Raw genomic sequence first — 23,984 nt, forward strand, 5'->3', positions numbered from 1 at the left:
ATTCAACTAACTGACTCCGTGCAAGACTGACACTTCGACGTTCTATCATTTTGATAGCCACTGTTGCACCCTGAAATGATAAATAAATGATGTAAATATAATAAATATCTACTGTACTGTGTCCATTGATTGTGATTGAAATTTAAGCAGCACTCGGAACGATATAACAGAACAAGATCAGTCAATCTGATCAAAGGAATATCTCCCATTTCTGTCAGCATCTGATTCTATAGTATGCCTTTATGTTTGTCTAACTCAAGACCCTTTAAAGTAAGTTATAGTGTTAAACTTTAATTGTCACGAGCCTGTACGATAGATGTTTGACTGTTATTAAAATTAGGAATAAAGTGTGCTACAATTTCGACCTTCAATGCAATTGTCACCCCACATAGGGAACATGCCATGGTGAGAAAATGAACGGGGAAACATCAAAACTTAAAATTGAGTGCACTGATTTTTCCAAGGAAATAAGGCAAATGTACACACTCATGTTTCTGAATACTTAGTTAGACCAAGTCAAGGCTTTTGACAAAATACGGAGAACGGTTGAGAAGCAGTCATTACAATTCAACATGGTGGAGCCCATTCTCGCAAACCAGAGCTGGTGGCACGTTAAGCACGGTGCCGTAAAACAGGCCGTGGTTTGCGACGATGGGTGGAGCTATACTCTGAATATCGAAAACCAGGACGTGGTTATCCAAAACCGCGTTTTTCCTAGACGCTCACCAGGTATTTATTCATTTATTCGTTCGTTTTAAACGAATACCGCAAGGAAAGCCCTCGACTGTGCCATTACCATGGAAATGTGGAAGTACAGACCTATAGATGTGGGGGTTCCCTTTAGCTTGTTCGTTTATGATGCTTACCTCATAGACAGCAACCTTAGCGAATAGTTGGCGTCCATCCTGAGATATGTGACTGTCCATGGAGTAGGCACTCATAACTCGGGCCGTACTGCCAATCGAATAAAGGCTACCACGATGGGAAGACTACCATGTAAAGGAAAGGAAAGAAATGACAAAACAGAAACCATGGCAACAACATCCACAACGGTCTGTGAACCTTCTATTTACATTTTGTTATATAGATATACAAAAATATTCTTTATAAAAAGATTTTTTGGAGAGCCACACGATAACATCAATATGGCGATTGTTTTGGTTATATTATGTTATAGTTTATTGCACTGCCCTTCTTTTAAATCCATCAAAGTTATATAAACGATCAACATACGATAGAAATACTTCATTTTTCATTATCTAATCTATGTCTGCCTCTCAAGTTTTACAATGGTCACGAGAAAGATCGCCAAGAAGAGACATCATGATAACTTTGATTCATGATGACTATGACGTCATATCTCTAGGTTTTCTGTGTGTTATACTGAGATAATGACAAATGTCATTCTACGGTAAAAGGTAGTAGATATGGTACAATGGTCACATGGTATCGATCAACAATCATGACCTATTCGCCTTGTCTAATCAATTGCAATATAATGGTTTCCGGTCCAATCTTGTCGCTAAAGGGCTTCGATACTTTTGATAAACAGGATCAGGAAACGTCCACTCAAATCAAATCCTCTTGTCTGACCAAATCTTAACAAACACACATTGTCACGTCACATTTTATCATCTGGCATGATATCTTGCAAACATCGCTACGTCTTAAAATTTGATCTGGCCAGACGACAACATTAAGTATATTTTGTTACATTTTAAGCCTTTATTAACATGATCAAAGTTGCAATACTAATCCCTGAAATATAGTTGACCCAAAGTTGAAGTATGAAATGTTGGTAAGATTTTTATTGCGAGTCAGACGATGAAATATAACAGTATTAGTAACATCTTTGTCGTGCCAGACAACGAAATATAGCAGTTTTAGTAATATCTATGTCGAGACAGAAATGTCAGAGTACTACAATATTGGTAAAAATTTTCTTGCGCTAGGAGGTAAACGGTACAAGTTTTAGCACGTTACGATTTCACCGGAGCCAGATGAAGTCGTGCTTCAGTTTAATTGGTTTCTATCGTAAGAAAGAAATCAAAAAGAAAGATATATAAAATGGAAAATCTTACTCTCCAATTTTTTCTGATCGTAATATCTTCGAATTTTATTTTCCATTTGGTTTCCAGTAAGGCAGCCTCAAATTTGTATCGACGGTAAATGATGGCAGCGATTAGAGACACAATTGATACTAGAAACACCGGTAGTATTACTGCAACTAGCAGCAAAGTCTGTTCTGTAAGAGACGTGGAAACAACAGTGTCGTTCCATATCAGTAAATTTCGACATTCGTTGAAATAGAATGCGCCCCGGGGATCAACGTAAACGTCTTTATGATCTCTGCAAATCACGTCATATGAAAGCTTGCTCCTAGTCCTTTAGAAATTTGGGCGTTCACCAACTTCATTTTCAAGAAAATTGACACATTTTTATTTTCCCACAGGGTTGGCAATGTGACAGTTTGTGGCGTCGGAAATTGCTTTGAACGCCCAGTCTTTGAGAGCGCGGAAATTGCTTTGAACGCCCAGTCATTGAGAGCGCGGAAATTGCTTTGAACGCCCAGTCATTGAGAGCGCGGAAATTGCTTTGAACGCCAAGTCATTGAGAGCGCGGAAATTGCTTTGAAACGCCCAGTCATTGAGAGCGCGGAATTGTCCCCCTCGTCTACCGTACGTATCCCATGATGATGGTGAAAAAACAACTTCGGTAGACTTTTACACGTAACGTCTGAGTGCAATTGAGGAATCAGGCAACATACTAGACCACCGCTAGTACACTCACTAATTCAATCATCCAGAACACCAAGTGATTAATGGATCCGGAGCGTACTCAACAATGAATCATTCAATCTGAAAGTGTACACTTTAGTTGAAAGGTATCTATAGAACAGTGATTAATGTTATAGTGTACTACTGTGAGATTTTATGCAAAACAGAATACATATTTTGTTGGTTTGTTGGTTGGTTGTTATATACGTATGTAAGCAGTGAAACCTTGGATTTTGATCATTTGAGAGGAGTGGTAGCACAGAAAGTTTAGCAGAACAGAACAAGCGAAACCACATCTTGTTATACAAAAGAAGGGTTGATGATTACATTGGCCTACCTGTTTCTGGCTGTATACAAAATTCTCCCTGGAACCCACATACCGGCGCGTCTAATGGTGGCAAAACGCCTCCATCTGGCCATAACATACTTTCTCCCGAAACGAAACGAAGTATTTCTGAAAAACTGTCGTATAAAGCAACCTTCTCGAATGTGCTTCCGTTGCGAAAGTTTAAAATCCAGTAGTCTTGGTTACGGTCTCCATTGGCATCTACAGTAACGCGACCTGTTATACCTGTATGAGAACAAAACTTTTAATAATTACGATCGTCGGATCAAAAATAGTGTTTGCACATATTGTTTTAAACGGTCGTTAGATTATCTCAGAAACAAAAGTCAGCAGGGAAGTGTACACGTTTGATAGAAATTGTACCTATGACACCGTACCCCACCCCAGCCCAGCTCAGCCCACTAGAATGAAGAAAATGGACACGACATCGAACAGACAGGGAATTTCAAATGGGATGCCCCTTGGGATATCACTACAGAAATAATTCCTGGATGCTCCGCCACTGGAAAACAAGACAACAGCCAACCGGGTATTTACTACAACTGATATAATTAATACATATACTTCTGCTTACCGTTGAAATCGACGGATTGCATTTGCTTAAACACCTTTCTTCCATCATAGGGGTCGTCACCATTTGCTCGCACTCGGTGAAGCGCATGGCCATACAAGAACACAGAGTCATAGAGATAAGCAACCAATTCTCCCGTCTACAGATTTGATAAAACATTATTTAGACAACAGTTAAAAAGGAAAAACTTGCCGCATGTAAGTTGATATGTATGTATGTATGTATGTATGTATGTATGTATGTATGTATGTATGTATGTATGTATGTATGTATGTATGTATGTATGTATGCATGCATGCATGCATGCATGCATGCATGCATGTATGTATGTATGTATGTATGTATGTATGTATGTATGTATGTATGTATGTATGTTTGTAACAATACTCACTAGTAACAATACTCATACGTATACACACAATACAAACATACCATTGTCACTATTGTTGGAGTCGTTACTCGTTGTACTCGAAAGGCAGATAACGTTTTTAAATATCCGTCATGAAAATAAAAGATAGAAACACGTGAACAAATATGTACATTTACCATAGCTGATGCATCAGTCATATTGTAATACCATGGCGGATCGAGAAACTTGTTTTGAACCTCGAGGAGTAACTCGCCTAGCTCATTGCCCATATGAGACACCATTTCTAGAATAATCAATGATTTGTATGCTTCGGCAAGATCCTCAGCACGATCATGTATATCATCTTTCCAGTGTGTACCCTGTGAGTAGAATTTAACACACTTCATTCAGTCAGTCTAAGAATGCTTAAACAACGTATTTTAGTCACAATCTTTTGATCGTTTACTTCTCTTTATTTAAATCAAGATTTACTCACACTTAACAAATCATAGTTATTCAAAATACATACATACATTCATGTGCATGTAAGTTTGAGTGATTTTGACCATGCAGTATAGCAATGTCATGGTTTCGAATAGTGTTTTACTATCAAGTCCTGTCGTTACTGTGCATGTGCATTGGACAATATTTGACCCACAACTCTCAACATATTGTGACTTGACATATCTGTAGACTGTATTCTGTAGACGTAACTGTTACATTAAATCATTTGATTTCACTCAGGGTATCCATGTCACATATAGCAATTTATGTAATTGTGATAAATGTATTATTTTGCCTAAGGAATCACGAGAATTGAGATGGAACGTGACATATCACCAATTTCACCCTTGAAATTTGCACGGACGCTAGAAAACCCCATCGTGAATCTGAATATACCTACGAAGAATATGGTAACCTTACAACTCTACTTACATACATACAGTTGATAAAAATTGTCGAAGACGTTGCACAGAAAAAGGTTTAGTGAAATACATATTATTATTTTTTTGATGAGATTACTAAATTATCTATATTCAGAAGCTCAAAATGAGGGTTTGTCTTCGGAGAAATAATTCATTTATCATCGATAACATTGTTATGATGGCAAATTAAAAGGCAATTATGTTAACCGTGGTTGTAAATCTAATGGAATAGAGATAAGATATCATATTAAAACTTATACTGTTCTTGTGCTGACTGGACTTACTACCCGAATTCAGGTGAATCGGTAGTGAGAGACGAAAGATTGATCGTTTTGAATATTATTCATGAAAACATACCTACGGTTATGCATATGTTGATGTAAAGCTTTTAGTTTCTAATTAAGGTTACGCAACTGTGAATCTCTTCTTTGTCTAGCACAATTGAATGTAAAATTACTCAAACAATTCAAAATGCTCGGCTTTCCTTAAAAGAGCAACATCGCTCCAGAAAATAAAGGCATTTTCATAAACTTGGGCTCTAGGAAGTCATTTCATGATTTGAAATAAATTTTAAATCACATCAAATAAATTTCGAGCGATTGCCAAAAAAGCACCAAATTGAAACTTTCACATTCATCTTTCTAGCAGTCGTCCCTTGATGCTAATGGGTCTTAGCAGACATGTATTAGATTAGCAATTAATATTCATGCCGCCAAACTGCTTATTACCTTCAGATAAAGTCATTAATTGTCCATCTAATACATATTCATGTATGTTAAGTCCCATGATGCAACAGTGAGCCTATGCTAGAAAATGGAGAGATCAGCAAAGATTTCTTTCTTAGCAACCATGCGTGTGATGCGAAACCAGTAAATGACTCCATAATCTCAAGTCTATGAAAATATTGTACGACAGAGCCCCGTGACACGTGAGAGCATTGAAGTGTGCTGTACTCTGGGTATTTGCAAGAGTGCTTGCAGTGTTCTGTGCGCTCCTAGTGAAAATGCAGCAGAAAACACTGCAAGCATGAGTGCAAATACCCCCTGAGTACCCACACTGGAACTCACTGGGGTTCTGTTATTATATATGTTTATCTGACAAGGTAAATTTTCATAAAATCACACAGCGCGATCACCCGGTTTCGTGTGTGTGTAGCGATCGATCGCGGCCTCATTTGCATACAGGTATGCAATAATGTTTTGGCATGCACTGCAGTGAAAATACCACTAGTATGCGCGCGCACCAGTTGTGCAAGTGATCTCTGGTACATGTGTAATAATATTTATTTCCTTGGAGTGGCCTTCCCCTTCGACTTTATTTTCAGAATGTTATCAATATTTCATATTTTTGATGTCACTAGGTTAAAATACTTTATTTCTTTTCAATTCCATAACTTTTGCGTTAAAAGTTTTTGTCAAAACTACTGTGGTAAAATGTATTAATGATATGTGCTTGATATTGTGACATTGCATGATCAAATTGACAATACCAATTCCGTGTGAAATACAACTTACGCTAAAAAAATTGCTATGCAGTCCAGCCGAAGTAACAAAGATATACTCTCCTGTATCAAGATAACCCTCGTCATATGCCGTCAACATCAGAGAATACATACTACCTGGCCAATGGGCAAGGTAAATGACTGTAAAAAAAAAAACAAGATCATACCTAGTATTCAATGTAACTTTTGTACTAAACACAACTTGAAAATTTTACCTGAAATTTTCGACTGCACAATTCAGTCTTTGTCAACAGATTGACCCATTATTCAGTAAATGTGACCTTATGGACATGTTGACCTAATTAAGGGTTCATAGGACTGAAGTGTGTAGTCGAAAATAATTTCAGGTAAAATCTTCAAGTTGTGTTTGGAACAAAAGTTAAATTGAATACTATGGTTTAGTAACACAGATGCATTTCAATTTAAAGATTATACCTATAAGCCTCTTATTAACTAAGACCACAAACACAGTAGTCAGAAAGAAAACAACATTCATATCCATCCATCCATCCATCCATGAGAAATTGACATATCTGTTATATACACGTAACATGTAACGAGGACACTGAACAACTCGAAATAAACATGCTAATTGAGCAACTTGTGAGAGATGAACAAATGATAAAATTAACCATCAGTTATTTATACTGTTACTGTAACATCAAACCGTTAAATTTACGAATACGAATACGAATACAAATACAAATACAAATACAAATACAAATACAAATACAAATACAAATACAAATACAAATATAAATATAAATATAAATATAAACATAAACATAAATATAAATATAAACATAAATATAAATATTGATATTGATATTAATATAACTATAGAAACAATATAAGTATATTCATAACTTAACTATGAATGTGGGGAAATACATGGTTGGTGGAGGGCTACTGGATGGGTTTAACCAAAGCAATATATTCATGGGGGGTCTGTACGTGTACGCCTGGGTGTAGTACAGTCATGTGCATTGCTAAAACACATAATATATTTAGACAGACAGGTGATTATAAACTTACTTCTTGCTGAAGCAGTTATTTCTGCCAAGGCCTCTTTATACGCCGTCACATTGGTCTTGTCGAAATAAACAGTGACAACTGTGCAATTTGCATTAATCAACTGCTGCTTTACATCTTCAAACATTCTTCCATAATGACCTTCCAAGTTTAGCACAAGTCCAAAATGACGCCAACCAAATGTAGTCAGAGTCGCAACAATAGCCTCTGCTTCTTTGTTATCTGGGGATGTTGTTCGACTAAATGTATCATAAAGCGATTTATCAGACAACACGTGCGTTCTTGTCAGGTATCCAGTCATCGGTATGTTCCACTGGGAGGCTAGTAGACCACCAGATTCTGATGCAGAAGAGCAAGCGGGTCCGATAATCCCAGCGACGTGGTCTTCCTTTACCATTGATACAATCCGGTCTAAGACTACACGACTGCTACAAGCGCTGTCATAGTGGATAAAATTTAGGGTGTCGTTCGGCAAAATATCAGGATTATTGTTTATTTTCTCGATGGCAACATTCACAGTCGCGCCGATGCGCTTCGCAGAGAAAGGCAAAAATGGAAATGTGTTGATAAGAAAGCCTATAGTGAAATTGTCCGCAGAACTTATTGAAATGATTACGCCGAAAAAAACTAAAACAACCAGACGGTGCTCGGATACATTCCACATCCTTCATTCAGCTGAGAGAGAGAGAGAGAGAGAGAGAGAGAGAGAGAGAGAGAGAGAGAGAGAGAGAGAGAGAGAGAGAGAGAGAGAGAGAGAGAGAGAGAGAGAGAGAGAGAGAGAGAGAGAGAGAGAGAGAGGGGGAGAGGAGAGAGAGAGAGAGAGAGAGAGAGAGAGAGAGAGAGAGAGAGAGAGAGAGAGAGAGAGAGAGAGAGAGAGAGAGAGAGAGAGAGATTAAACGATCATTATTGTATTATACAATCAAAGCAAAGGTTGGAGCTATTACCATGGGCATGTATGTCATGAAACGGATCAGCATTTAGGATTATGGAATCGACTTTACATGTTAAACTATATGAAGTTGTAAAACATATAGGTACTCTTGACAAGTTTGATCCCAATTTCAAGTCAATTTACATACTATTAAACCTTCTCATAATGTAGAGACTATGCACAAAAATATGCGTGCGTGCGTGCGTGTATGTGAATGAGTGCCTCTGTGTGTATTACAGAGTATGTGTGTCTGCGTATCAGAGTCTGTGCGGTGGTGGTGGGGGAGGGGTGTTGGATCGAATACGAACAGATTCTTGAGTATTTCTATTCTCATCGGCTTGTGTACACACTTCATTCACATTCATTATTCTTTTAACACATTTCACGACATTAACTACTTCGTTTGCTTCTAATAGAATATATTACAAATATCGAGCATGTAATAAAAGTAGACCTTTAAAAAGGAGATCAGTTAAAACTGTATAATTAAAACTGTTACTCTGTGTTGTGGAACGGCAAATAAACTACTAGCAAGAAATTTGACGAATTCAGAAATATCCGAAATCACGGTTTCCTTTGGTTACTATGACAACGAGAATATTTTAAAATATTGAAGATACTTTCTTCGATGTGAGCATTACATATAAACATTTCCAATATAAGCCCTTCCCCCTCCGCCACATTTATTACCCAAACCCTCATTATTTTTATACAAAACAAACTGCTGCAAAGAATTTGACGTTCCTAAACTGGTACAGGTTTGTGCTACGAGCTCCTATGGCAACAAGAATCCATAAAATTGTAATATGATCGAAGATACCTTCTTCGATACGAGTATTGCACAAATTAATATATCCAATATAAAGTCTCCTATGTCGTTACTAAAACTACGTTTTCTTATACATGAGTACAGAGCAATCATGCATGGAGTGTTCATATAGAGTGTCTCAGACTCTTTACATCTGATTTACTATTTGAAAGCAAACATTTATAATGTTTCAAGTGGTCTTTGCACAATGTGAGTTGTATGTAGGACGCGTTGAATGGGGAATGTACGATGGTAGTCACCAACACGACGTAAGCTTTAATCTGAAGACAGATTTCGCCACATTGGAAAATAAATTATCCGGATTTTGAATTTTAAAAAAAAAGCAACCACTTGTGTGTTACATTACCGGTTCTGTCTGTGTAGCCATTGGTACTTGTTAATAACATTATGCTAAAATCAAGGTTCGGTCAGTGAAACCTACATTCAATTAATGTCAATATCAATGCAAAATATTACTACCTTTGCACCAGTTGTACTAAATGCTGCTGATCAGAACGTCGTTTTATCAGTAGTGGACTATTAAAATTGACTTTAAAGATGCTGAGAAGTCTTCTCCTTGTCACACACTGTCATTGACATATATTGATACAAAAACAATAGCGGGTGCCTTAGATGTAGATGCATGGGATGCTTGTATCAGTTTGTTTATGTCTGAAAGTTAGAAATATTGTATTTGGCAATATGACTAACTTTCACAGACATAAACAAATTGATGAGACCATGGTATGATAACATACATCAGAGACACCCAATGTTATTTTGTATCGATGTATATCTGCTTGATATTGTGTTCAGGGGACGACTTTTCGGCACCTTCAATGTCAGTTTTAATTGACTACTACTGATAAAACGACGCTCAGATCAACAGCATTTCTAGACAACTAGTGCAAGGGTTGTAATACATCATACCTGAGGATTATCGTCTCTCTTTATTGTACTTTGGGGAAAGACCGTCAACAAAATCAATGACTACATTCTGTAAGCTGACGTTGCAGAACCACAGACATGTATAATACCGACAATTAAATTACTCATAAAGTTTAAACTACTACTATGCCGCTGTCATTATCATCTGTTTTTTTCTAAATATTCTAGTAATGCAGAGATTTGGAAACTAATGATTTTCAAAGTCATCAATTGATCGGCGTAAGTATTCACAGAGTCAACTGACAGACTGCTTATATAAAGACAACCTTTTAGAAAAGGGTTTGGCGGTCGATCGGTTAAAAAAAAAAGCAAAAAAGCAACTGTATGTACTTGTCTTTCAAATGACATTAGTGAAAAAAAATTATGGTTACGAGAAACGAGTGAAAACAGTCACCCTGATTAGTGATACTAAATTCAACGTAACGAAGACAACAAAACATATTTGTGACCTGCGCAGTTGCATGATTCGATAACTAATATGCAATACACGAAATTTGACACAACTTTAATCAAATAAGACAATTTGAAAAGTGAAATGACGTTTTTATGTTTCACGTCGACCATCACGATAACTTATACTGTACATGTACTCAGCAATGATGCACCGTATGAATTAAGATAGCTACACTGAAAGGGATGTCACAATTGGTCAGTCATAACTCTATTAATACGAACCATACTTTGACTTTCACTGTCTTGTTTTACATGCATCTTAAAATATGTCAGCATACGTTCGTATTTATGTTTCATTTACTTGCATACTCTGATGGTGTTAATATAACAAGAATTCATTTCTACAACTTGCTAGTCAAAAAGTCAACCTATTCATGCCATTACACCAGAAATACGGGAGGTTATTGAATAATTGATATGGTTAAGAAGGGCTTAGAACGTTTTTTGAGGTAGGTATGTATGTATGTATGTATGTATGTATGTATGTATGTATATATATGTATGTATGTATGTATGTATGTATGTATGTATGTATGTATGTATGTATGTATGTATGTATGTCTCGAAAGGAACTCTAAAGGAAGAAATATTTCTAAATTGAGATGAATACATGTTTTGCAATACCAATCCATGTGGACAATAAGAAGGGGAAAAAATTCGAGCCTATTGTAATACGGTTATATTCTTCTATTGCCACATACTGTGAATGTGTATCCAACTTGAAACTGGTGAAAATAAAGTACTGAGAATGTTCAAATACACACTTGCTGTGATTCTGTACAGTGAAACGCTATATATACAAGAACTGTCGTATATTACACTAATACGGAGATCGTTAAAACTGTATAATTAAAACTGTTACTCTGTGTTGTGGAACGGCAAATCAACGACTAGCAAGAAATTTGACGAATTCAGAAATATCCGAAATCGCTGTTTCCTTTGGTTGAGTACGTTGGTGATAATGTATATGAAATATATTTACAGAGGCATGAAACGGTAAGGGTGTGAATTATTCAGAAAAAGTCTCATAAAACGGAATTCAACATTACAAAGTGAAGAAGTGTCGTAGCAGATTCAGAGAAAATAATTCAAATCGGAAAGACAATAATCATGTCATGCAGATGAAAATTAGAACAAAGATAGATTCGGCGAACAGAAATGATAGTCGTGACACAAACTCCAGTTATCTGAATAATCTTGAAAATCTTACCTGCTTTGCTTAAGTAAAACCAGTTGAAGAGATGGTCGACATATACTATAATAGCCCCAACTTCCTTGGTTGCTGACGAAGAGTGTTCACTTGTACTTCATGTAGCACGTGACTATGTTGCTAGGCAACACCATAAAAGCATACATATAAATACTGTTTGTCGCATGGCGTATACAGCAAGTAGTTCCCCAATCTAACAAGTCAGGGGTGTAGTATTTGAATACTACGGAAACTCATTGGATGACAAACATCAGCTGTCTGCATATTATATGATCACACGTTTTCATACGCGTGCGCCAGATGTCAAAATCAATATGTTAAGCTTTCGGTAAAATAAGTAAAAAAAAAAGGAAACCAATAATTAACAAAGTAGGAAATAATAATAGTGTTATATCTATTAAATAATTTTCAAAGTTTCCACAAAGCCAACACCCACAAGAAACTGCACATGCCACACTTTAAGACAGCAAGATTGAATGAATATACAGTTTCTTGTGACATTTTTTCTAAATAAAATGAACTTATGTACCACCATAAAGACATCAAATGCAGAAATGAAAACATTGGCGCCCACATGTCTGCGTGTATATTTACAGTACGTTTAAATAGTTTATTTCATTTGGACAAAATGTAGCATGAAATTGTTATCTTGCTACCTTAATGTAGAATATGCAGTTTCTTATTGGTTTCTTTGTGGTTGTATCAAACAGAACCGTTGAACGGTAACTTGAAACTGGCTGTATAATCTCCCTGTCTGTCTGCACATCAAGGTTTATTTTGCATGGGGGTGATGTAATGAGTACCTGATTCAATACGTGTAGGCCTAATCCTTTCTCTTGATATCGTCTCGACGCATTACCACATGGATGGCTTATTTGTCTTGTTCAGATAATCTCACAATTTGCTGTATTGTATTCTTTCTTCATCTTCACAATTTTCAATAGAGAATTACCATCTGTTATGTTAAGAAATGAAAACTCGTCCAAAAGAGTCTCTGAACACGACGAAATCAAATTAATACACACGTGTAAATTTTGAAACGCGCGTCTGGAAAATGTGGACTTAATATCAGGCCTCCAGGCTAGGGCGAGGAAATACATTTTACGAAGTTCATCGATCCGTGTTATGAAGAGGAAACCAGCTAAAGGCAACATATTTATGATAATCCGACGTCTCTAATTCCCAAGACACAATTTCTCTCAAATCCTTTTTAGAAACGCTTAGGTAATATTAGTGATGAAACTGTTTTGAATGGCAAACAAGATTTTTCACTTTCATAACTCAGAACATTACATGTAAGACTGGGCGGCCTATACCAATATATAATACATTTAGCCAAGACATCAAAATAGTCAAGTATCTGACACCGTAATTGAAATGGTAAAATGGTACACGTTAGGCAGGTGAAAGGTACCGATATTTTACAATTATGTCTTAATGTCATCAGGGACCATTTCATGGTATTACACTACAAATACTTGTAGGCAATGGATATAAGAGCTCCGTATCGCTTTCTGTTTTTTTAAAAAATGCATTACTGTCCCGGATTACTGTGCACTCAACTCGGACTGATTTCCTTCTGTGTTTGGGGTAGTTCACAGGTGTTGGCAGTCACGCAAGACGTTTGAAAACCGATTTGTACCACGTAATTATATAGCAAATTGAATGTTTTATAAATCTTACATGGGTTATACAAGTATCAGTATTGACAAGTGGAAAAAGACACACACACACACACACACACACACACACACACACACTCGCTCGCACGCACACAAGAGCGCGCACTAGAGTGCGCAAAAGCAAAATAGTATTGAATCAGATCTGGTTGACATGCTAATTTCTTTTTTTATAAATTTTATTTTCTACAAAATAAACAGTCAAGTATTTAGCAAGTAATAATTAAACATTCATCCACACAATTTGTATAATTTCATTAATTTTTCAAAAAATCTATTACTTCAAAATATCATTCAGTGTATCGACTACTACTTTGTTTTATTTTCCCATCATTCATTGCAATAATCGCCTCCGAGTTCAAAAACAAACATCTCAATCAGCTTAATGACCATTCACATTGCAGAATCTTTTCATGCGTTTCATTCAAGGGATGTGAACGTGGACGTTTTGTTGGATAAATGATCAGTACAAGCTGGTCGGTATGTCATTATACAAATGTAAATATTGAAAGATATTGTGTCAACATATTATGTCAAAATATTGGAATTTGAAAATAAATCAATGTGAATTATCAGCACAAAATAAGTCAATTCACACAGGTAAGTCTAGTCAATCCATACAGATAGTAAATGAGAAGAGGCGTTTTACTCTGGTTGCAGGCTATACTTGCCTGAAATGATTTTACTCTTTATGAGTAAACCACATTTATCCCGACAATACGTTTCCCCTGAATACATTTGAGTATATGGATACCCGTGTAAGCGATCAGCTTTAACCATCGAGAGAGAGAATAGACTAGGAACATTAAAACGTATATTTGTTTCAATTGGAGGGAGGCAAGAGATACTCTACAAAGATATATGCACGTGTCTCTTTTCCTTCAGTTTGTGTCAATAGAATAGAAAGAAAGCCCACAGTTTGACAGCACTCTTTTGCTGAACTATAGCGTCAATAATCACATTGTTCCAACCGGTTTCCCCTTTCATTATCCATCTAAGTCTGCCTTGAAGTGGAGAAAATAGACGGCAGAAAAAATATTATATAAATTATTATTTAATAGATGCAAACAATTTTCAAGAATCCTATTGATTGTCATAGTTTTGGTTATTACACTGTAATGACAGATGGTTTTGTTTGTATAGACATTGTTAGATGATGCTAAGGTTTGAGGGTTGTATAAAAACCTCCAAACTGTAAATAGTAGAAAGAAACGCAGGACGAAATCACATCCGATCGATTGTTGACTAGTGGCATTACAACTTATACAAGTAGAATGCTGCGTCGTGGGCCCAATTTTTACAATGAGATTAATGTGTGATGACCTCCTGTATGAATTATAGACATTCTAGAGTCAACAAAGTCCACAATTAGTACATATTCGGCACGGATTTTACAAGAGGGATTTCATAACTAATGATACTAAAAACACCTGTGCTTGTTTTTTTAGATAAATTGCAGAACATGTAAATTGCTGGAAGGATGTTTTTTACCTACAGGCTACACGTTATGTCATCATGTTTACTTGTCTTACATGGTTTGTAAATTTCGATGAACAGTTTACAAATGTAATAGTCTGGAGCGTCTGATTACACAAAATGCTCACCTGGAATCCATGTCAAAAACATATACGTAATACTTTATGCTTTTGTATGCACGATTATCTGGCACCCGACTGTGGACACAGTTTTACGATATAGACGGATTATATTGCTAAACAAGCCTTCATTGAAGAGATAGCCGAACAAAACAAAGTGATGTGCTTTATTGTCCAACATAGCATGTTAACTTTGTGCCTTTGGCACTCACCGATTTGCATATTTGTGCGGTATATTATAGTATGGCGTGAAAGTATACATTACATGATAATGATTTCTCAAATTTGTTATATTTATTTAGACCTAAGAACACAGGAAATTGGTTTATAGTGCAAAGCTGATTTTATCAGGTTTTAGGGCAATTTCCCCCATCCTGGCCAGATGGGAACAAATTAGTATCCATGTGAACCATAAACCAATTTTGAATAGCTTTAACATTTGTGTTAGCACTGAATGTTATTACATATTTCATAACCATTTCTGTGAGTAGGAATAATCTTTCAGTACGTCTGCAAGAAAGTTTAATGCTGCTGTTGAGATGCTCTTTAGAGCATTGCCACTTCAGTACATCCTGTCCGGATGGTAACAAATCCTATTTCATGTGACATATAATCTGGGTTGAAAAGCTTGAATATTCTGTGTTCATAATAATGTCATTAAATGTTTCCAAACCATTTTTGTAAGAATATTTCAGTTCATCTGAAACAGCCAACATTGTTGTTGAGTGGTTTGGATAATACTTCACACGGCCTTTAGAAATGTCATCAATGATTAACAACAAATATAAAATGTAACATATGATGACACAATGTTAAGGTTCAAACTACACAAACAACTATTTTGTCTAAATTTCACTTTCAGTTTTGTTTAATATTTCCACCAGTTGTTAATTGCAATGTAGTGCATTGAATTTCACACATGCATTCTAAAAGTAGCAACTATGTCAAATCTACCAAATATTTCTTGTGGTTAGGCCTTCAGACTGAAAATCCAACTTTTTGACCAAATTGATCAATAACAAACTCATCTTGCCTTGAGCAAACTTTGTCAAAAAACGTCCTACAAATTTTAAATCAATCATCTCAGTTGTTTCGTTTTGGGCTTAATTTGCATATCAATGATGAGCCCAATTCCTTATCTACATATTTCTAGATATTCCTAGATCAAACTAGACTAATTTGTGAAGTATTATGGATTGTATGCTCCCCAGGGAGTTGAGGAAGTAAAGGGCCGTTGTGAAACTATACCTGTTGTAAAACAAATGAAACATCACGCTGCCATCATATTGTCCTATAGTCTAGTTCACGACAGGGACCGTGTTATGTGTGTACTTTATCACTATCCCAGTCTAGTCAATCCCGTTGCTCAAGGTGTTAAATGTAGTTCAACCCCCATGGTGAGCGAAGCACAAATGGCGCATGTCAGTAGTAATCCATCACAAATTGACAGGCTGTTGTCATCATCGTTCTCATGTTTCTAGGATCTAGGACTGATATGATATGTATATGTCCAACCAGGACTCCACCTCCAGTGTATTTAAACTAAAATCACATGGGGATGCGACAACACCATAGGGGGAGCACAGATATCTGTGCTCGAGCAACCTGATTGACTACACTGGGATAGTGATGAAGCACACACATAATACAGTCCCTGTCAGGAACTAGTCTAGATTTCTACTTTACTTTCTTGTCAATGTTATCTGGTCCTTTGTCATAGTAGAGTGTGTTCAACTCAGTAAGACCACATCATGAAATAAGAGGTGTGGTTTATAAATGAGCAAGGGGCTAAATGTGGATGAGTATGGAAGTTCACTGGACTGGGCATAACTTAAAATTAGCTGGCCTTCACAAATCAAACAGCTTATCATCATCATCATCATCATCATCATCATCATTATTATTACCATTTTGTTGAGTTTGTAAAATGTTCAGATCTCCCTTTTTGTTTCTGAGTGTTGATTCTAAACCAGTTCTATCGATGGCCATCAATGGTTTCATTGCAGTCAGCAAACTATGATACAAGTCTGGAAATAATATTTCCTGTGCTGCCAACAGCTGTTTGGTACGATGTCGCTCCTAAAAAAAAGAAGAAATGAAACATACAAATCTTGGTATTATTATAATAGTATTTACATGTAACTCCTTAGTTTGATGCTGACATATACACTAAATACATGAACTGCTAAATAGGCTATTGCAGATTATATCGTACTGACTGCTAGTATATGCTCTGATTAGTTGACTTGTTAATGATGCATACATTTGATCACAGCGGTTACCAACTATTTAAAGATGTCTACAATCACTGAATGGAATTTACAGAATAAGTCTGAACAAATGAATAAAACTCTTACCTTGGGTGCATCAAAACAAGCGGGGCAATTTTCTGGGATAACTGGTAATTTGGCCTGCAGAGAAATGAGATAGTTAGTTTGAATTAATTGAACATCAAAAATACCTTCAGCAATATTATCTGTAATATCATTTTTCATCCATTAAAGTATTGTTACCATTCATCGTTGTTAGTCATAAATGTAATGTGATAAGGAAAGGTTATATCTGACATAGGTCAAGTGAATCTTATGCTTTTTATTCAAACAATGTTCTTGCTCTGAGTAGACTATGAACTATTATATTAGGGCCAAATTTAAAAATAATTGTGGGTTTCAAATATAACAACTGACCCTAGGTTATAGTACTGACTTTAAAACATTTAAAATCATATTCCATGTCTTTTATAGCCAGATGGCCAGTCATTTTTTGCTATCGTGTTGGATTGTTTGTACTATTTCCGTTTGTTTCCTCCAATTATTAGATTGCCACGGCGAACTCTCATGTTTAAGACTAAATTGAATTTAAAGAATATAGTCTGCAAACAAATAGATAAATAAATAAATAAACAAATAAATTAAATAAAATTACGACCTACCTACCCTATTTACTGAAGATATGTTATCGGAAACAAACATATGGGAGGGGGGGGGGGGGTTTGCGTAAACTGTCAGGTATCTCCTTTTTCAATTGCCAGGTCACCATCTCAAGGTAAACTTCATTTTTTTTTTACTATAACAAGGGTATTCCTTCTTGTACTGGAATTCACAGTATGCCAAGCAGGTCATGGTTTTAAAAAATCAGACATACTCTCGGCATTGGCTGAGATGTTTATTCAAAATATTACTTGGCTAGGTACATGCAAGGACAGCTTTTACAATTTGTGCATTGAGGTCTACAATATTTGTACTAATATTCAAAAGGAACAATTATGCAAGAAACTTAACTTACAATTCAATCACACTTGAAAATATACATTAACGTTTTACAGTATATTGAATATTACCTGCTCAGCAAACTGTCTGGTATCTTTCTCTCTCACATAGACAAGTGGCCGAATAACTCTCAAATCTCCTTCCCTGTAAAATAATTGACAAATTTGGTTACGATGTTGATGCAGTATGTCTGCTTCTGTGAATAACATATATCATCAACCTGATTACAATCCAACAGCTTGACAGATTGAACAGTTTTATTTATTCTTTTGTATTCCAACCACTTTCGTTTTTTTTTTTTACATAACAAACTATGTTTGTATGGTTAGTGCCGCCTGTCGAACACTGGCCTTTTGATTTGTACAATTAGTTTACAAGAAAGACAGCAAGCAGTTCTTTTATTGCATTATTTGTGACTGTTGAAGAGAAAAAGGAAACCATACAACGACATAGCATATTTCACAATCGGCGAAAGTTGATGAAATAAAAGCACTGAAAATAAAATAAAATTTAGCCACTTTCCTTTTTCTATTGAATTGTAGAGTAGAATAGAGTTGCTTATTATAGTGACATGTGATATTACTGAATATAATTTACAAATACGAAATACGAGGAAACTGATAAACCAGACAGCCCATTGGGCTTACAAGTCGCTGTAAAATTAAATAAGTAGTATAAAGAAATGAGAAAAGTGGGTAAATGTACATGGCAAATAAAATGAATAACAACGCTAGAATGAAACAAATTGTAATCAAATTGTATAAGACGATCTCTAAATTTGATATACATGGAAGATGTGTAAAAACATTTGTCCACAGGATTGAGTAAACATTTGTTATGAAAATTATAGAAATCATCAAAAATAATGTCACACTGAGCTTAGTCAATTTATTTTACTTTGCCACTTTAAGAAATTTGCGGTCGCTGCTCAACACATGCTGGGTTATTCACCGCAATTTGGCTAATGTTTAATATTATCATGGGAAATCAGTGTTTCCTCCCACCACAAGCTATTCTGAAAGATGCTCAGTCATACAAAAAGAGAACTGCACTTGTTGATAGTTGAAGTTACAGAGACGATTAATCATGTTTGAGTACAAGTTAAATAGATCCATACAACCGTGCGACATATATTATGCCCCTTGGAGAATCCATCACATGAATGAATTCTCTCAATGTATAGAGGAAACAGTTTGAATAATACAAGTTAAAACTTAAAGCTTTATAATTATTACTTTGGTAATTGAGTCTTTGTTTTACTAAAATAGATACAAACTAACACTATTGTCTCAACATCTTTATACAACAGTGATAAGCTATTGAATGGCTGTTGGTTTAATTATATTCTCAGTAGGGAGGCGTCTCTGAAAACTAGTTTATTTAGAGTTCCATGAACTTGCAGTGTTGTTTTGGGACTTCCAATGTTTACAATATCTTGATCACAGAGTGATTAGAATCACACAACAGAGTAAAATCTACCACATTGAAGACTATAGATTTAGCTTGTGTCTATCTTAAGAAACTGAAGGCTCGATTACTTAGTGTCATAAAATATGCACAAAAGGCTAAGTGCAAGAGATTATCTCTGGTACTAAAAGTAAATAGCCAACCTTATGTATTTCAGTGATCCTGTTCAGGAGATGTCAAGTTTGATCATGGCAGTGTTATACACATATTGTCATTAATGTTTACTATTTGGGTGTTACAGACACAAACTTCTGGTCAACAGTTTACTCTAAAACAGAACCTGAGTTGACAGACAAGATTTTGTGGTCTCAAATAATGTATAAAACTTGCCAATGGCATTGTAGCACAACAGTTGAGAGTAAAGTAAGTTTAATTTTCTATCATGATAATATGTGGTCTTGTCCACACACATACACGCACGCACACACGCACACATGTATGTACGTGCACACACACACACACACACACACACACACACACACACACACACACACACACACACACACACGGACAGACAGACAGACACCAACACACACACACACACGGACAGACAGACAGACACCAGAACCATGCCTATAGCACTACTGAACCTTGTCAGTTCAGTTGTGCTAATAAAACTGTAACATTGTGTAAGGAAGAACTGTTTGGAAAAGTTAGTATCTAAAAACATTTGTCATATACTGCCCACACTGTCTGTTTCACTCAGACTCAGACTGACACATAATTTGATGAGTTCTGTTTTTGAGTATTTTGTTGAATCCAATCCTCTAAATGTAAAGCATGTATCACTAGAAGTTTGCATGTCTCAAACACCACTCAAACATATTTACCACTTAAGGGGTTTTATAAAATAATTTACTCTAAAACAGAACATATCAAAGCATGCATAAATTGGAAACAACAGAACAGACAGTCTATTTTAATATAAATTGCTGCATAAAATCCCTAAGGCATGTCTCAATTTCTTAGATAACTTATACATACGTCAACAAAAATATGAAATTCTGAGACTGATATAGAGTTTAATTAATTTACCTGACTATGTAGTTAGCCTTCATGGTTCTCAGTAGACCATTATGGAATGCTGACATCAGAAAGCTATAAAAAATGATGAAAAAACAAAGATAAGCCATGCCTCTCTCATGGCAATGAGACAGATCTCATTATGTCATGCCCCTCTCAAGGCAATGAGCCAGATCTCATTAACCCTTTGAACCCTAAAGGCCGGTATACCGGCCTATTGGAGTTTGACTTTATATCCGAAAGGCCGGTATACCGGCCGTATCGCCTAGCAATATAACAGCCAATCAAACAGCCCGTTACTACACGTGTTTGGCATCCAAACATAGTGATGACGTACAGTGCCGCCATTGTTAACGTCGCTGTGTATTACTTTATCGGTCCTCGCTCTTCAAAAATGCCTCGTAGATGTATTACAAATGCTCAAGTGCTGCAAGATGTGTTGAGTTCGGATGAGGAAAATGTGCACGGTAACAATTATGGCCATGATAGTGATTTATCAAGTGAGCATTCTAGTGTAAACGGCGATTTCTGCCACGTAAGGCACGTTGATTCAGCTACTTCAAATGTTTCAGACGATGATAATTTAGACCTAGCACCTGTTGGCAGAGGGTGTGGCAGAGGGAGGGGGTCGTGGTAGGGGAGGTGGGCGTGGCAGGGGGTGTGGCAATGGAAGGGGACATACTGGAGCTCAAAGGAGAACATTTTTCCCTCCCCTATAGGTTGGACAGTCAGTTTTTATCATTTATTTATCATTTATTCATGTTTACACCTAAAAAAATATATACGGGCAGACAAATATGATTTCAGAAAGAATATGATATTTCGGAACAGTTACCCTGGGGAGCTCAGGGTATACGTCACGTTACGCTGGGGAGCTTTGGGTTCAAAGGGTTAAGGTCATACCCCTCTCTTGGCAATGAGACAGATCTCATTACCTCATACCCCTCTCATGGCAATGAGACAGATTCTCATTAAGTCATACCCCTCTCATGGCAATGAGACAGATTCTCATTAAGTCATACCCCCAGATCTCATTAAGTCATACCCCTCTAATGGCAATGAAACAGATCTCATTACAGGTCAACATGGCTCATATGAAAATGTAAGAAAAATAACATGATTTTTACTGGAAACACTATCAGATATAGGTACCAATCAAGAACAAAATATTTCATGGTCCCTCTTTCAGGCCATCACAATTTTCAGAATTCTCAGTACCTGCAATAGCATTTTACCTCAGGCTAGAGGGTTAAATTGGAACAAGAAGGTTGACGTGTTCTCATGCACCTCTGTACTAATGCATGTATAGCATGAGTCATGGTGTCAACAAAACAATCAAATGATCATTATCTTTATAGTATGTCTATGGTTTACAACTGCTGACATCAGACTGTGGACAAACAGAACCTGTTACAAACAGGGAAAGTAAAAAAAAAAAAAAACTGGATTAATAACACTTGGCACAACATGTTGGAAGTACAGAGAATTGTATTAGTTCTATCATTTGATAACAGTTTTATGTCATTGACCACTTTACATAATATAGTTCATTTTCACAAACAAATTTCCAGTTCCCCTGGCATTTCATGTACACTTAAAGAGGCCATAAAACTGCTCTTATCAAACCATGGTGTGCACTACAAGTCTCTGCTGTTCACACATGCTGTACCAAGTGTTATTAATCCACTTCAGTTATTTACTTTCCCTATTTGTAACAGGTTCCATTCGTCTATGGTCTGATGTCGGCAGTTTTATAATGCTATTCACTACCTTTCAGCCAAGTCATCTAAATGTTGACCCATAGCTAGGACATTATATCCCTCACGTCTTGCACATGCATAGAGTCGACCTCTCTTCATCCGGGAACAGAAACTACAGATTGACTCACAGATGGCCAAGGACTTGGCTTGCTCAAGAATTCCTGCCAAGAATGACAAAGAAACATTTTCAATGAGTGCATAATTTGTATCAAATCAGCCAATGTTCTTACAAGCATCTATCTATGTGTCTCTCTGACTTTTCCAACCCTTGATCTTGCCTGACATTATTAGGTGTTCAAGCTCTCTTTTCCATACTAGTACTACATATCAAATAAAGCTTCTCTGTCATTGTTGTATGTTCTTCCATACTACAGTATTTGTGTTGTCGTTTCTTGTTGTAGCACACTTTTATTATTTGCATGTGCTGTCCATGGTGTCTTGATAATTCTACAGAATCCCTTTTTCTTCAGCTTCTTCATGTTTCTTCAGTTGAAGAGATGATCCAGCATTCGGATCCACACATTAATATGGGCTGGATATAAAATTCTCTAATATGCACTCTTACTAGACAGCTTTTGGTTCATTAATATAGTCTTCATTTTCAGGAATGCATCTATAGCCATTACCTTAGATAGATGATTTGTAAATGGTAGCATGGCAAACATTTTCATAATAAATGTTTTGTGAATCGTAAGAATAAGAACTGTCTCCAGGCACTTTTTCACATAGCAGTACAGTTCAGAAGACTTGCTACAAATTGTCAGTACCTGCAATAGCAGTTTACCTCAATTAAGTTCCATGTAGAGAGCTAAAATATAACATGATGGTTGACTTAGTGTGCCTACTGTCACGTATGTTTAGCATGTGTTTATTCTAAGCCTCCGGCCCATGTACAATGAAAAATGCAAACACAGAAAGTGAGTCACATAAGCTTACTACACTGAAAATTAAATCAATTCACTTGTACACATCTCTCTTTGTTTAAATGCACTGAATACAAATTTACACAAGGTGTCAGAAGTTCAGATTCATTTGTTCTTATCAGTCTGAACTTATCAACATTTGGTTCATGCATTTTTTTCCTTTCGTCATTGTAGAATGAACATACTGAAAGAAAGCAATATTCATCCTCTACTTTACTACTGTTTAATACATATCTGATATGTTCTATTGAATGGGCCATGTATAGCATGTGGAGTGGAAGTCATGGTGTCATTTACACAGACACAGACACAGACACAGACACAGACACACACACACACACACACACACACACACACACACACATACATACATACATACATACACAAATATTTGTGGCACCTATAGTCCTACTGAA

The 23,984-nt window shown here is 36.2% G+C and overlaps 2 protein-coding genes across 2 annotated transcripts in view; both read right to left on the reverse strand.

The window, feature by feature from the left end:
- Positions 1-8,166, reverse strand: part of LOC144439268 (atrial natriuretic peptide receptor 1-like) — a 16,503-nt gene extending 8,337 nt beyond the window's left edge. The window contains exons 1-9 of the mRNA XM_078128542.1: positions 7,506-8,166; positions 6,484-6,611; positions 4,241-4,423; positions 3,698-3,833; positions 3,115-3,348; positions 2,082-2,245; positions 867-989; positions 565-668; positions 1-116 (exon numbers count right to left, since the gene is read on the reverse strand). The exon at positions 1-116 is cut by the window's left edge and continues 8 nt beyond it. Coding sequence (XP_077984668.1) covers positions 1-116; positions 565-668; positions 867-989; positions 2,082-2,245; positions 3,115-3,348; positions 3,698-3,833; positions 4,241-4,423; positions 6,484-6,611; positions 7,506-8,166 — 1,849 coding nt within the window. The remainder of the gene's footprint in view (positions 117-564; positions 669-866; positions 990-2,081; positions 2,246-3,114; positions 3,349-3,697; positions 3,834-4,240; positions 4,424-6,483; positions 6,612-7,505) is intronic.
- Positions 8,167-16,974: 8,808 nt separating this feature from the next.
- LOC144439269 (uncharacterized) overlaps positions 16,975-23,984 on the reverse strand; it is a 32,409-nt gene continuing 25,399 nt past the window's right edge. Inside the window, exons 20-24 of the mRNA XM_078128543.1 lie at positions 22,656-22,806; positions 20,898-20,960; positions 18,467-18,539; positions 17,484-17,537; positions 16,975-17,205 (exon numbers count right to left, since the gene is read on the reverse strand). Of these exons, the coding sequence (XP_077984669.1) occupies positions 16,975-17,205; positions 17,484-17,537; positions 18,467-18,539; positions 20,898-20,960; positions 22,656-22,806 (572 nt within the window). The remainder of the gene's footprint in view (positions 17,206-17,483; positions 17,538-18,466; positions 18,540-20,897; positions 20,961-22,655; positions 22,807-23,984) is intronic.

Source organism: Glandiceps talaboti, chromosome 8, assembly GCF_964340395.1.
Source record: "Glandiceps talaboti chromosome 8, keGlaTala1.1, whole genome shotgun sequence".
Classification (NCBI taxonomy): Eukaryota; Metazoa; Hemichordata; class Enteropneusta; family Spengelidae; genus Glandiceps; species Glandiceps talaboti.